We start from the raw sequence: 15,374 nt of genomic DNA on the forward strand, positions 1-15,374 counted from the left end.
GGTTGTGAAATGAATATGAAAGTATGAGCATGTGTACAGAAAGAGTGTGTTTAAGAGGCAGTCCTGTTTGTGACATTCTCGTAAATATTTAATATGTCAAAAACACATCAGATGTAAGGCTTTTCAGGCGTTTGCTCTATTAACCAGTGTTTTGTCTTAGGTCTGACACTAGACTCATCAGAATGGGATGTGTCAGACCCTACCCACTGACGCTGGGGTGTATGCAGGTGAACTTATCAGATGCCCTTATAAGAGGCACAGTCTGATAACTGTATACGGGAGATAAATCTCCACAATGGAATTATTGCCCGCCTAGCAATTCCATTCCAGTATTTAACATGTCGAATTCAAGTGTAGGAAATTTAGACTCTGAAGGCAAACTGGATGTTGTAATGGAAGACTCCGATTCTGAAATTGAGGGCGAGGATAACAATTGCACACCAAGTGAACATGATGATTCTGACACTTCAGGCAAGTAAACTTAGATGATGAGCTAAATTCAAGTAGGTGTGAAGTGGGTTTTGTAATATAGTTTTATACTGGTCCTTGAAATTTTTGGGTTGTTTCCTGTGTATAGATGACAACCTGCAGCAATGAAATTGAAATAATAAATAAGGTAGTTCAACCTATTCAGTACAAATAAATATGAAATGTAGTATTACATTCCTATTTAATTAAAAGCGGAAGCGGTACCGGTTTCGACCCTAATCTGGGTCATCATGAGCCGAAAAAATGCAAAAAACAATGCATAGGTAAATAAGAAATTAAAGAGTGAGTCTTTCACAAAAACAGTTGAAGATGCAAAATATGTTAATGGGGATTGGCACTGTGCAATTTTAAATCGTGAAATCTAGAAGAAGTAGAAAGTCAGTCACTTATAAGAAGTAAGGCGCGATCTTCTGAATAGTAGCACAACACACGCAAATTTCAGCACTGTCTCATAATGTTTACAAGAAGAGGTGAAAAGTTAAATGAGCCAGCGAATGAGGCGCGAAGTTACAATATAATTAATGAACATGAAGTCCCAAAATTGTTTAGAAGTCGAAGACGAGTCGCTTGATTGAAGCGAATTGCTAGCTCCTGAAGATCAGCGCAACACAATCAATGTCTGGCACTGCTTTCAAATGCCAACTGAACTCGGTGAATAGCTTGATGAACCAGTCTGTAATTGCTTCGGTTGCGAAAATAAACTGTTCTAAAGAATCTACAAGATCCTGTTTACGTACTTAAACTATATTAAATTGTATTATTTATATATATATAGACACATTTTCAGGAGCTAGCAATTCGCTTCAGTCAAGCGACTTGTCTTTGACTTCTAAACAATTTTGGGACTTCATGTTCATTAATTATATTGTGACTGCGCACCTCATTCGCTGGCTCATTTAACTTTTCACCTCTTCTTGTAAACATTATGAGACAGTGCTGAAATTTACGTGTGTTGTGCTACTATGCAGAAGATCGCGCCTTAATTCTTATAAGTGACTGACTTTCTACTTCTTCTAGATTTTACGATTTAAAATTGCACAGTGCCAATCCTCATTAACATATTTTGCCTCTTCAACTGTTTTTGTGAAAGACTCACTCTTTAATTCCTTATTTACCTATGCATTGTTTTTTGCATTTTATTCAGCTGATGATGACCCAGATTAGGGTCGAAACTGGTACCGCTTCCGCTTTTAATTAAATAGGAATGTAATACTACATTTCATATTTATTTGTATTGAATAGGTTGAACTACATTATTTATTATTTCAATTTCATTGTGATACATTTCAATACGGAACATTATGAAATTTTTATCTTTAACCTGCAGCAACTCGATGTGATGCCTGTGTCAAGTAACGGACGTCCATAACTGCATCAGATTTATTTATTTATTTATTTATTTATTTATTTATTTATTTATTTATTTATTTATTTATTTATTTATTTATTTATTTATTTATTTATTTATTTATTTATTTTTTATTTTTTTAACTTGCTGTCTTCATAAATTTATATACTTAAGTATTCCTGCTCTATTATGATAATTAAGACTCATTTTTGTGTGGACAAAAGTGTGATCATTCTAAATATTCCAAAAGTTATTACAATCATTGCTTTCAAAATTCTGCGATTTCTGGAGGGTAGCACATTCAAATATGGCTGTCTCCAGTTTGTTAATTGGTGTTGTACTTCAATGGAGAGAACAAATTTATCCCATAGTAAGTTTTGTACTCTTTGTTAGATAATTGTATGTTGATGAAATTGATGGTGTTCTGTAGTAGTTATATTGTAATTCTGTGTCCTCTCCCAGGACTTCTGTACTCAGGCCTGCATGGAGAAGTATGACCAGATGAGCAACAACCAGCCTCCTCCTCCAGTGGTCCACCAATGTGCTGTCTGTAACAATGAGAAGGTGGTGAAGGTGGAGGTTATCCACAACAATGTGCTCAACAAGTTGTGTAGCGAGCCGTGTTTTGCTGCCTTCAAGTTCGTTAATGCTGTAGTGGCCGGTGAGTATAACAGCTCTTTAGTTACTGAACTGTTGGTTGAACATGTGTCTCCTACCTTATGCCTTCTTCATGCCATGCATTTTCTTCTGTAATTAACTAATTTTTTCTTGGTAACTGATCAGACATTATATTTATTCAGTTAGATGCATTAAATTTAATGTATCTACACAAATAACACTTTCACTCCCGTTAATCGACCCTGGTCGATTACGCCTGTGTCGTCTGATCTCCTGTAGTTGACTATGTCGAGTAGTGGATTTGAGGCTAATGAAGCTATAAGGAACATCTCTGAACGCTGTCTTATTATGTTTCTGAATGTGCCTGACTTACGACACTGGAATTATTGCATCAGATTTCTTAGCTGTAATTTATTGCCACACAGTGCTACCAAGAATTTGCTCATAAAAACATGAACAGCTATGCTAATGCGTAATTTTCACCATCACTTCAAAGTAAGGCTTCATTGCTGCAATTCTAGCAATTTCCCGTTTTTGGAAGCACTTATGGAAGGTTTCCGGCTTCATTGTGTGCAGCGCCTTGTGCAATTCTGCTTGAATCTCTCCAGGAGAGTGAAAAGTGAAAACATCGCCCTGTCAACTGTATTTTTATTTTAGGGAAGAAGTAGAAGCTGCTAACTTGGCATTCATTTTATTATCTTTTTTGCCACAGAGAGAAAGGCGACTTCCACTGAGAAGATGGCTGCTTTGTGTCCGCTACAGGTTGTTGTTTTTTTTTTTTTCCCCTCCTGAAGCAATATTTGATACAAATTATTTGCTCCTTAATGTCAGCCATTTTAAAAAATTAAAAGTAGCATAAAGAAAAGCACTGAAATTCGGTAACACGTGTGCTCATAAGGAAGCCGTTTGTTTGAAACATACACCAAGTGACACCTAGTGTCAGAACTTGATACGGTTTCTTGTTCATGCAGAATTTATCAAACTCTTGGAAATTTTGGGTAGCGCCTTATATAAATAAAATCCAAAAGCTCAGTCGAGTTGTGTCTGTGGTAGAACTGTGGCTTTCTGAGCCCAATTTGTTCCATTCTGTCTCAGTTTAGTGCAGTGGTATTTGACAACGCTTATATAAGTCAGTCTTGGTTTTGTAGATTTACCAGCATGTTAAAAAAGTATTGTAGAACAAGATCAGGCACCTCGTCATCTCCAAAGTCCATAAAATCAGTTTGAAGGGTGTAAAACCAAAAATTCCAAAAATTAATTTTCCAGAAGGAAACCCCAATTTAATTTCTTCGATTGCAGATGTTTAAAAATGTTCAGGCCTTTTCAATCATGAAATTACTAGTGTTTTACTCCAGTGTAATAGTGGGCTTGTCAGTTTGATTGCCACACCTTTACAAAACGCTGGCTGCTAGTGTGCCGTTACTATTATTATTATTATTATTATTATTATTATTATTATTATTATTATTATTATTATTATTATTAGTGAAACCTTGTTTGTGTGTTCCTCTTTAATACATTTTCTCACTTAGCATGTCGTAAATTTTAAGTCCTGATTTCCACCCTGTTATATTTATATAAAAATATCGCACTTATCACGTCACAAATTTTCGCTATTACGATCTGTATGATGACATTTTTCTCAGTACTGAACATCTTCTTTGTCATACCTCGTGAATGGAATGTGATTTCAAACACAGATAAGAGACCTCACCTCAGGGCTAAGTTCCAGGAAATTGTCTTATGACGGGAAAAAGCCTTAAATTCCGCACTTGGGCAAGTGTAACCTCCGAATAATTCTTGGTGAAAGAGTGTGACTAGAAAACAAAGCCTTTAAAAATATATATATTTGTTTGTGGCGTCAGCTTCTAGAGATCTTTTGCCACTACTTGCACCATATGATATGAACCTGTGTGTAATTGGAATGGTGGAAGTGTAGAATGTTGAATGTGAGGAAAGGAACGTTAAGGACGACACAAACACCCAGTCCGCAGGCCAGGGATATTAATCATTTACAATTAAAAACCCCTGACCCGACCGGGAATCGAACCCGGGGCCGCTGGGTGACAGGTGGACGCGTTGCCCCCTACACTGCAGGCCGGACAAACAATGCGTAGTAACCCATTAGTCAGAAATATAAGGCTCAGCTAAAAGCTAACAGTTCAGCATCACGTTTGTTTTAGAAAGAGTGAAACCTGGAAAAATAAATTGATACTTTTATGGGCCCTAGTGCAAATGTTTTCATATTTGTCTCATGTTTTTTGCAATTTAATAGTCTCCTATCATCTTCAGAAATTGTAGATACAGCTTTCATTGTATCCATACAAACATGACTTAAAATGTACACATGTCGAAATACAACATGCCACGTGTTTCTGAATCCTTGTTAAGGTAGTTTTATGCATTTTCTCATTTCACACTTTTCTGTTCTCTTCCCCTGCAGAAATATCTATTATTATTATTATTATTATTATTATTATTATTATTATTATTATTATTATTATTATTATTGGCATCGTATGTCAGGATAATCTTTAGCTGCTCTCTTGCATGTTGCAGATCAGTGCGACATGTGTAAGAAGTACTTCGACAAATCCAAGATGGAAAATTTTACGGTTTTCTATGATGACATCCCACACAGCTTCTGCTGCAAGACCTGTATGAACGTGTACATTCTGGCCAACAGGAAGATTGTTCCGTGCAACTGGTGTAAGGTACAACTTCATTCCATTTAGTTCTTTGATTTCTCCCATTCTGATTCTGGGTCGTATGATTTATTATACAGTGAGATTTAGGACGCTATGCATAAGTAATCGACCACAATCTATCAATTTTTTTCTTAATAGTCTCATTTTAAAATATCAGTCGTTGGGTTGTGTAGTACATTGAGAACAAGCCACAGAGATTAATATAGAAGGGATTATTTTCCGGGTGTATAAGGCGTGTTGGTAACATCTATAGCTAACTCCAAAGCCACAGATAGCGAGAAATAATGTGCCAGTGTAGGAAAGCAAGAAAGAAGGAAGGTAGGTCTGCCAGTCTACATATTGTACACTTCTAATGGAAGATTCCCTTAAAAGTGAGGGAAGGGGTTAACCTTTTCACTGCTACCTGCTGCATTTGCAGCGTTGACTGTTACCAGCGACCAGTGCTAACCACCAGGACACAACTTCCTTAATGATGTTATTGTACTATTTCCATGAGAGATGCATCTGTTCCTACACTTGGGATCATCTTTCAAGAGTGTGCGGTAGCACTCAGAACTTTTCTACAGCCTTTTGGTTAGGGAAAGAAAGGAATATAACTTCAGGAGATGTCACATCCTGCCAACTGAAAAAACTTTTGTCAAGCAGAGTGAGTTTGCAAGAATAAAGCAGATAACTACAGCGTGATAAAATTTTTAGTTTTATTTCTACTATCGACTCCATTTGAGCTCTTCAATGATAGCAAGTCCAGTGAGTATATACCTAGTGTAAGGTACAGAGTGAAAGTGACAGTCTCATGTTGCTTCACCTGTTGGTGTTAAAAGGAAGCATAAAGTTGACACACTGGCTGGAAAATAGATGATTTTCATCCTGCGATTTATTGTTTTTTTATCGCAGTAATAATAACTTACGGTGAAGCTTTCAGGTACAGAAACTGAATGGCTTTTTCTCAAAATTACAAAACTTATAAACAGCATGGAGATGGGCAATGAATTCCAGCACTTAAAGAGTTAGGGCCTATTGCAGAAATGATCACTAGTTTTAAGCCTTAGACGTCTCTACCTAAACGTTTAAATCGAGCACGATCTTCCATTGCATAAACAATGTTCAACTGGTGTTTATCTAGACCTCTCTGTGCAAATTACCCCATATACAATAAAATACATCGGTTCCCAAGAATCGAATTCCAGTTCACAGTTACTGGATTGTCCCTTTGTCATTCTCAAGAAACAAGTCTCCTGAAAAGCGAAATTTTATTTTAAGCTGTACCTCCCCATACATTTCAAATGAATTGCTGCAATTTCACAGTGGACGACCCACAGAGAGGTCGTCGGACTAACCTTTCTTCCCGGAATCGTTTCAACAAGATAATACAACTTACAGTACATGTTTAATGGTTCATAACCTCTGATTGTGATTCACTGCTCTCATCTGAGGTTAAACAGTTTTCTCGGCAGTGTTTAAACATAGGTTTTAGACAGTGTCTAAGTGATAAATAACGTGTCTGCAATGCGGCAGCCATACTTCGGCATTGTTTTACCTAGACATCGTCTAAACACCGTTTCTGCAATCGGCCTTTAGTGCTTTAATGCGCTATCTCCACTTTTTGTCACTAGTGTTACTTTCCGTTTCCCATTTGACATAAAAGACTTTAACAAGTTATATACTGTCCCATTGAAGCTCAAGTTAAACCACCTTTCCATTATAATTTTGGACTTGGCTGAGTCAAAGGCTTTCGAAATATCCATTTCTTTAACTTCTAGATATCTAAAATCAATCAGGTTATCCTTCCAGTTGATTCGCAGGCACCATCGCAAACACCTCATTTGAAATTGCCGATACTGGTTTTGGTCAAACATTGCAAGTATCCATCCCCACTGGACCACAAACTGCAAACCTGGAAAAATTCTGCTTCCATAGTGCTAGGCATAAGTACTTAGTGGATATGAAATTTAAACGTACTTCATATAAAACGCATGTTATTAGACTGTACTTCAGGAATGCTTGACAGCAGTTATTGATCTTGTGCCAGTGTTTTTATTTTATTTCTGTATATTATCTTTTGTAGGTCAAGAAGTACAACTTCGACATGATCAAACAAGTTACCAGTGGTGGCCAGTTCTTCATGATGTGTTCTCTCAACTGTTTGGCCTTGTATAAAGTTTCCGTTAGTGCAGTTTCTCCTAAACGGTGAGCTCTCTACTAGCTTAAGTTTTATTTATTTATAGTAGTATTTTGAAATACCGTATTTACGCGAATAATCCCCACCACCCTAACTTTAAGAAGGGTGATTTTGAAAAAAAAAAATGCCACCATTGACTCAAAACCCGCACCCCAATTTCTTGCCTCGATTTTTTTTAAAAAAATATGCGGGTATTATTCGCGTAAATACTGTGCATAGTTCAAACCGTGTGATGTTTCTTAAATGTCAAGAATGAGTGTGTCAGAGTTGAAACTATATGGCGACAGGTCTTGCCTCTTTGAAAATTAGAATCGAATGCTTGTTCTGTGGCAGGGTTTATTTATGTTAAGGAACTTGCATGTGGTTGGGATGAAAATCAAGACTTTTCTGAATTTGCAAGAACAAAAACAAATTCCTACAGTCAGTGGTTGACATTGTTTTTTGTTAAACCTATGCATACAAACTGCCTGGTTTTGTGCCAAAAGTGCCAAACCCATTCCCGTAACAAAAACAAAATACAGTGTGTTGGATGAACATTCATACTTTCTTACCTATTAAAGCAAAGAATTTATTAGAGAATAAGATGGGAAGGTTTAGGTAAAAATATGTGGAACCTGAACATCACACCGGCTGATCAAAGTTGCTGAACTGAAAGAAGTTTTCAGAGCAAAACTGACGTAGTTTCCCCGGTAAAACAGAATGTAAAGTTTCGAGATTTTTAAGTCGCTTACTGGTAATTAATGTTTGAAGCCGGCCCCGGGGTCTAACTTGCCTACCTCTCACCTGGAGGGCCCGAGTTCGTTTACCGGCTAGGTCAGGCATTTTTACCTCGATATGAGGGCTGGTTCCAGGTTCACTCATTCTACAATTACCTTTAATTGAGGAGTTATTGAATGGAGAGATGGTGGCCCCGGTCGAGGGACCCTGGAATAACGGTCGAGAGGATTCGTCACACTGACCCTGTGTCACCTCTTAATCTGCAGGCCTTCGGACCGACGGCTGTCGCTTGGTAGGCAGAAGCCATATTGGGGCTGTAGTTTGGTTTGATTTAGGGGTCTTTGTAAGATTATAAGTATACATATTTCCGTGGTCCCTCCAAAAACGGAGAAGCGAGGTTCCACTGTATTAAATGGATTATTGTATAATAATAGTCCGATTAAAAAAAAAAATGCAATATTTCATTCATCTAGCTGTGTTATTTTAGGGCCTATAAGGAAGTTAGCCACGTACATTACAAATGGAGTACAAGGAAGCTAAAAAGTTATAAATATGCAGCATTTTGAAATTAAAAAAAAAAAATTGTGTTATGTATTTGCTATGTAGTTTGGAATATGTATCTTCTATGACAAGGACAAACTTGAAAAAATGGAAGGACAAAGGCAATCTCCACATCTTCAACTACATGGCTTCTCTCTCTTCCTCTATCCCAGTTCTTCTATGTCTATTTAATCTTGGCCCCTGACAGGCTCCTTTCTGCTTCCCATCTACATCAGGAACGCAGGCATCAACACTCATCGATAGGTTATCGTGACAGAACTTCAGTCTAGACGTTGGGAAGTTTAGGATAAGAAGAAAGTTAAAGGCAGGGAGAGGAAAGAGAGAAAAAGAAGGTAAATAAAGATGTAAAAGACTAGGAATATAGCAGGTTAAATGTATCCTAACAGTCGGCATAAGTACAGTAAAACCTCGTTGCATCGTTTTTCATGGGGGGGAATTGACTATGGATGCAAGAAAACTATAAATGCGGGTGTCATAAAAAGTAGGGGGAAAGCAAAACAATGAAATGTGGGTACCGTATTTAGGCATTTTTCGTCATTTAAGTATAATAATTATAAAAGTAACATTGATGCTTTCATGGCCCGTACTTGCGGACATGATTTAGGCTTATGCCATGTCAAGAAAACAAGGTGAAACTCTTTACATTTCACAGAGAACTTCGCTCTGCATCTTCAGAGGTAAATCTAGACTGTTCACGAGGAAGATTTCTACAGTATGGTAATAACGTATATACCTCTGTTCTTACTAACCATGTTTCAAAATAGCTATATATAAATCGCAAAAAGCCGTTCTCAAAACTCGCGACGCATATTGAATGAACATGATAGCCTCTTACAGCTTGGGAAAAGCTACCAGGAAGATAACGCAATTCGATTCGAGGAATCATAAGTGTCGTTTAAGTAGTTTCACCTTGTTTTCTTGACACAGCATAAGCCTGAAAGTCCGTATCATGTCTACAATAATAACACTATTCTTTTTTTGTGAGTCGAGCGGTCGGAGTGAATTGCCGCGATCTTCCTTTCCCGTCGTGTGTATTTGTGAATCCTTCTTTGTTATCGCTCCATTGTTTTCCTGCTAATAAGGGAAAAAAAGAAGGAAGGAGAAACTTTCACTGTGGAGAAAGTTCGAATATTAGAAAAGGTTGATTCGTACCACGGAACACGTGTTTCATTGGCATGCGAATTGCAGGTTCCTGTATCCGCGATGAATACAATTGTGAAAAACGGAGGAAGCATTACATCAAGTGCTTCAGAATGCGGATCATACTCCCAAGAAAAGGAGGTATGCGTCATACTGCAAATACAAGAAAATGGAAAAAATTGTAAAAAGTTGGTTAGAAACTTAAACAGCCGCAGGCATTCCAATTGATGGTGTACTCTTAAGGGAAAAGGCGCTTAAAGTGGCAAACATTCTTGGCATTGAAAATTTCAGCGCTTCCAACGGCTGGATCAACCAATTTAGGAAAGGGTATAACCTAACATATAAAACTATTTGTGGGGAATCTAATGCAGTTAGTGATGAAACTGTGGAAGAATGGATCGATAGAAGATAGCAGGAGCTGACCAAGGATTACGAACCCAGGAACATTTTTAAACTAGATGAAACTGGACTGTTTTTCAGTGTGTTGCCCAGCAAGACTTTGGCGTTCAAAGGAGATAAATGCCATGGTGGGTAACACAGCAAGATGAGGCTCACAGTGATGTTGGGAGCCAATGCTGATGGCTCTGAGAAGCTCCACCCCTATGTGATAGGGAAATCTAAAAAGCCTCGTTGCTTCAAGAATGTACGATCATTACCAACTGCCTACGATGCCAAACATAAAGCTTGGATGATCTCAGATCTTTTCCGACAGCAGTTAATTTGCTCTGGATTCAAGAATGGGTGTGCAAAATAGGAAGATCCTTCTTTTCATCGACCGTTGTCCTGCGCATCCCGTGGATGTTAATTTCTGGAATGTGCCATTAGAATTTCTGTCTGCTAACTGCACAAGCAAGCTACAACCTATAGACTTACGTGTTATTCACTCCTTTAAGTCACTTTATAGGAAAAGCCTGGTGCAGCGAATTTTATTCCATAAGGATCCATCATCGTTTCAGGTTTCAATCCAGACTACCATCTCAAATTGTTTCTTGCAAGCAGGATTTTTCAAGAATCATGCCAAATCTCTGCTGCCAGAAGAAGAAGAAGAAGACCTGCTACCTGATGTATGGGGAACGTTGCAGTTAGACTGCACTACTGAAGATTTTCTTCGGGTAGATGATTCTGTGATCGCTGCAGTGGAAAGAAGTGTGGAGGAGTTGGTTGCTGAGCAAACAGCAGCCGAGTCTCCCACCAGTGACAGCGATGAAGCAGAGGAAGACAGTGAACTGATGCAACCAGTTCTGATGCAAGTGCAGCAGTGGATGTTTTATGCAGGTATCTGTCATCGGTAGTGGGGGGGTGAAAATAATTTTCATAACTTTTATGAGCTTGAAAAACAAATAAAGGTCATAAGAAATAAGAAGTGTAAACAGAGATTGATTCTGGACTATTGTGGTAGGAAGCAGCGATTATGTAGTTTTCCATCTGGAATAAATTTGTGTTAATGTTGTAAATACAGGTACAATAGTAGCAATTAAAATGTTTCGTTCAGAGAAAAGATTGCATCTTACAAAATTCTATAGCTATTCTAGGAAAGTAACTACTGTAATAAAAGAATATATTACACAAATTTTTAACCACCTACCGGTAACCTTCTCCTGGGCAAAGGATGAGCAGAATTACAAAGGCAGTGTAGTCAACACTTAATACAGTACAGTAATTAACTTACATAGACCTTTATTTATTTGAGGTATGTACAGTAAATCGATTGAGATTGTAATACTCTATAAATTAATAATATGCATTTATGTAACATTTACCTCCTTTCCCAGAGCATTTTTATATATACCTGTACAAATTGTTTCCCACGACTTACACTTTCCCTCCTTTTACACCAATATTCCTTTGTCCCCTGAAAAGTGTAAAAGAGGGGTAATACTGTAGTTCGAGGAACGATAGATGTGGGAAAATTTAAACATTGGTTTTATGGAACATTTTTGAGACCTAATAGATTGAATGATGGAATACGGGAAAACAACAGTTCTGGGAGTGATGCATCAAGGTTCTACTGTATTGGAAAAGAACAAACAAATGATACATCAAATCATATTTAGAAAGGTAGGAATACACAATTCTCTTGATGAAGCTAGGAATCAGAAATTACCCTATAGAGGGTTAAGGAGAAATGAGTGCAAATAAGTGGGGTTGATGAGGACATAGCCTATCTGTGTGGAGATGTGGAAATTGTTCTTGTATATATATTTTTTTTTTTTTTTTTTTTTTTTTCGCCATGTTTATCCTTGTCCTTTTTCTGTTGTTCACTCTTCCAGTGCATGCCTCTATCGATTGTGTTCTTGTTCGTATTCCTGACTGTCTAAATACAAACTGATTTGTCAGTTTTATTTCTTTCTTTTACCCTCAGTTGGGTGAGTTGATGGTATTGTAAATGTCTTTCATTTTAGAATCAAGTGTGACATGTGTCAGTACGTGAACCAGGCCCAGTACCACTTGACTATGTCAGATGCCACCATCCGTAACTTCTGTACCTATCAGTGTGTTATGCAGTTCCAGGCACAGTTCAGTAAGACAACCCCCTTGACCATGGCTGGAGCAGAGACTGCTCCGATACCAACAGGTATTATTCTCATCTGCTTAAGTTTTGTCAAAGTACGGCTTCAAGAAAGAGCATTCTAAATGCAAAGTGAACATCCTTTACAGGTGGGCCGAAACGAACTTACCACAGACGTACCAGTCAAGTCAATCAAAATGAAAATCAAGTTGGTAAGTTTTGAGCATTATTTATTTGAAGAGGGAATAGGTATAAGAAACAATGAAAGCAACTAGCTTTAGGTTACGTATTCTGTATTTAAGAGTGTGTAAGATACATGCCAGTATTGCCAGGACCCTGTGGTTAGAGTCGTGCAACTCTGAGCTTGCATTCAGGAAATAGTGGGCTCGAACCCCACTGTCTGCAGCCATGAAGATGATCTTCCATAGATTCGCATTTTCCCACCAGGCAAATGCTGGAGTTGTACTGTAATTAAGGTCACAGCTGCTTCATTCCCACTCCTAGCCCTTTTCTATCCCATTGTCGCCATAAGAACCAATGAATGTCAGTGTGACGTAAAACAGATATAGCATGTATAATTAAAAAAAGTATTGACAGGTTATTTTCTGTCCAAGCTGAAGATCATCATCATCATCATCGTCGTCATCCATTTCCCTCGTCCAGCTCTTGCCGGTTTGGGATGTTTGTGGCACCTTTCAATCTTCCTCTGTCCAACCACCATTGTTCCTCCTTAACCATGTTCCAATCCAGATTTCTTCTAGTCATTTTATTCTTAATCATTTTCAACCACCTTAGTCTGGGTCTTTCTCTTGCTCTTCTCCTGTGTAGGTTTCCATCATCCGCTTCAGCATTTTTTTTCTTCCATCCTCTTCACATTTCTAAACCATGTAAGTTTATCCATTTCTATTCCGTCAAAAAGCTCCCATTTCCTTTCTGACTTCCTCGTTATTATTTTATTATTAATACAACTTCCCCCATGCAGAGGCTGTCACAAGAACAAAGTATGTAGACTACACAATATTTTGTCTTCTAAGTTACTGTTGAGTCTGCTAGTGTGCCAGATAGAAATAACCACCACAAGGCTCAGGAATAAATTTGCAATGAATTTGGGATATGGCATGATGTATGGTTCTTCAAATGTTATACAGTAAAACCTTACTTCGAAGGGACGCAAAAATCGGACTTCGAATTACATGATTTCGAATTAACCACCAACACCTACTTCGGAAATGCCAACCCTTGCGGTGTCACAGTATATTCTAAGACCCGTTACTGCATGCAATTAACCTTGATTCACAATTTAAAGTTCTCAAATGTCATGGAAAAAACTATTTCCAAAATGTATCCAACAAGGTGCATTATTCAAATAATTCAAATAATGCTCTTGTATAAAACAATGACAAACAACCTCACGCAATGAAAGGAAGAAAAACACGATGATTAAGCAGCGGCTTTCATATTTACCGCATATTTAACCATATTCTTTGACTTACCATATTTCCTTACCTTACATTTTGCGTTTGCATTGCCATTTTAACCATATTGAGAAAAAAATCAACATTGTTTTCTAGAACGCAACTAAAACACAGTAAGACCCAAATGCCCATTTACATGTGGTGTATCAAGTAAGGTAACCGTCAAATCTATTTCAATACTCCATGTAAACGTAGCAAATATTTACGAGAATGAATGGCTTGAATACGACCCACACAAGATTTAGAACCAATATTTTGGGGGAAAAGTGTGGGTGGTATTCAGGATTATACGGTAGATTTCTAAGCTTTTATTGCAAGATACTCTCCCAGGGGACTGACCAGCCACCTTTTCACCCTCTGGCATAAATGAGAAAGTTGACAGAGAATGAGGACGTTACAAGAACGGGTGCTGACAGACTTATAAAACAGACAAGCTATGAGACAGATCCTGAAGGAAAAATCTCTGGATAACAAAGGTATCCCCGTGATCAGAGGAAAGAAAGGAGTTAACCAGGAGATGTGACAATTCTGGACAAAGATCAAAGCTTAACAGTTCAGCAAGCAATGTCCCAAGTACGCAGAGGTTTTCTATAAAGAAGAAGAGGGTTTTCTATGATTTGCACAGAAATGAGAAGAATTTTTCCAGAAAGGATGAGGCAGGGATTCAGTTTGTTCTCCTTCCTTTGTTATTTTTATAGAGCAGGCAATAAGGAAATCAGATCAAAATTTGGAAAAGGAATCACAGTTCATGGAAAGGAAATCCAAACAGACAAAACATTTATCAAGTCATATTTTGAACTGATTTGATATTTACAAATACAGTGAAACCTCGTTAGTGCGTTTTTCATCAACAGGTTTTCCCGCTTAGCACGTCGCAAATTTGAAGTCCCGATTCTCATCGTATTAAATCTATATAAAAAATACCTCACTTATCACATCAAAAATTTTCACTATTACTGCTTAGTATGATCACATTTTTCCTAGACCTAATGTTACTATATGTGTCATCCTTTCTGAAGGAAACTTGATTTCCAACTCGGGTAAGTGCCATCGCCACAGTTGTGTAATTACATGAGAAGGCCTTCAGTGGTACAGTGAAGTGTAGCTAATATTTTTCGCGTGATACAGTAGCTAATATCTAGATTAGGAACATAACCCTGTGAAATTGACTAGCGTGGTGCGCATTTGTTTTGTGATAGCCTAGTTATGGGTATGGAAAATGTAAAATTCCTTAATAATGAAGACAAAATTAAAATCTGTCATAAAGTGGACTGGCATAAGTGCGCGGAGATTGAATATGTAGAAACTTGCACCTTCGAGTTTTGACTCGATCACTCAAGTTGGCCGAAGTTTTGTTCGATTTAATATGGCTGCCTAAGTCATTCCTCACAGTTGCACATTGTCGAGTGTAACCTCCAATTCGTCATCTAAGAGTGTGGCCAGAAAATGTTTAATAACCCACTGCTCGTAATAGTATTTGTTTTAGAAAGAGTGTGACTGCAATAATACTTCGATATTTTTATTGGGCCTTGTGCACATGTTTTCATATTTGTTGTCTGGTGTTTTTCACACTTTTCAGTGTACCAGTACTTGTTATTTTGTAATCCCCAAAGAAAAGGTTTTCATATTT

General features: G+C 37.7%; 1 protein-coding gene across 1 annotated transcript in view; it reads left to right on the forward strand.

The window, feature by feature from the left end:
- woc (without children) overlaps window positions 1–15,374 on the forward strand; it is a 176,648-nt gene that overhangs the window by 58,258 nt on the left and 103,016 nt on the right. Inside the window, exons 5-9 of the mRNA XM_067157257.2 lie at window positions 2,300–2,498; window positions 5,015–5,169; window positions 7,229–7,350; window positions 12,163–12,335; window positions 12,419–12,481. Of these exons, the coding sequence (XP_067013358.2) occupies window positions 2,300–2,498; window positions 5,015–5,169; window positions 7,229–7,350; window positions 12,163–12,335; window positions 12,419–12,481 (712 nt within the window). The remainder of the gene's footprint in view (window positions 1–2,299; window positions 2,499–5,014; window positions 5,170–7,228; window positions 7,351–12,162; window positions 12,336–12,418; window positions 12,482–15,374) is intronic.

The sequence above is a fragment of the Anabrus simplex genome, chromosome 13, assembly GCF_040414725.1.
Source record: "Anabrus simplex isolate iqAnaSimp1 chromosome 13, ASM4041472v1, whole genome shotgun sequence".
In the NCBI taxonomy this organism is placed as follows: Eukaryota; Metazoa; Arthropoda; class Insecta; order Orthoptera; family Tettigoniidae; genus Anabrus; species Anabrus simplex.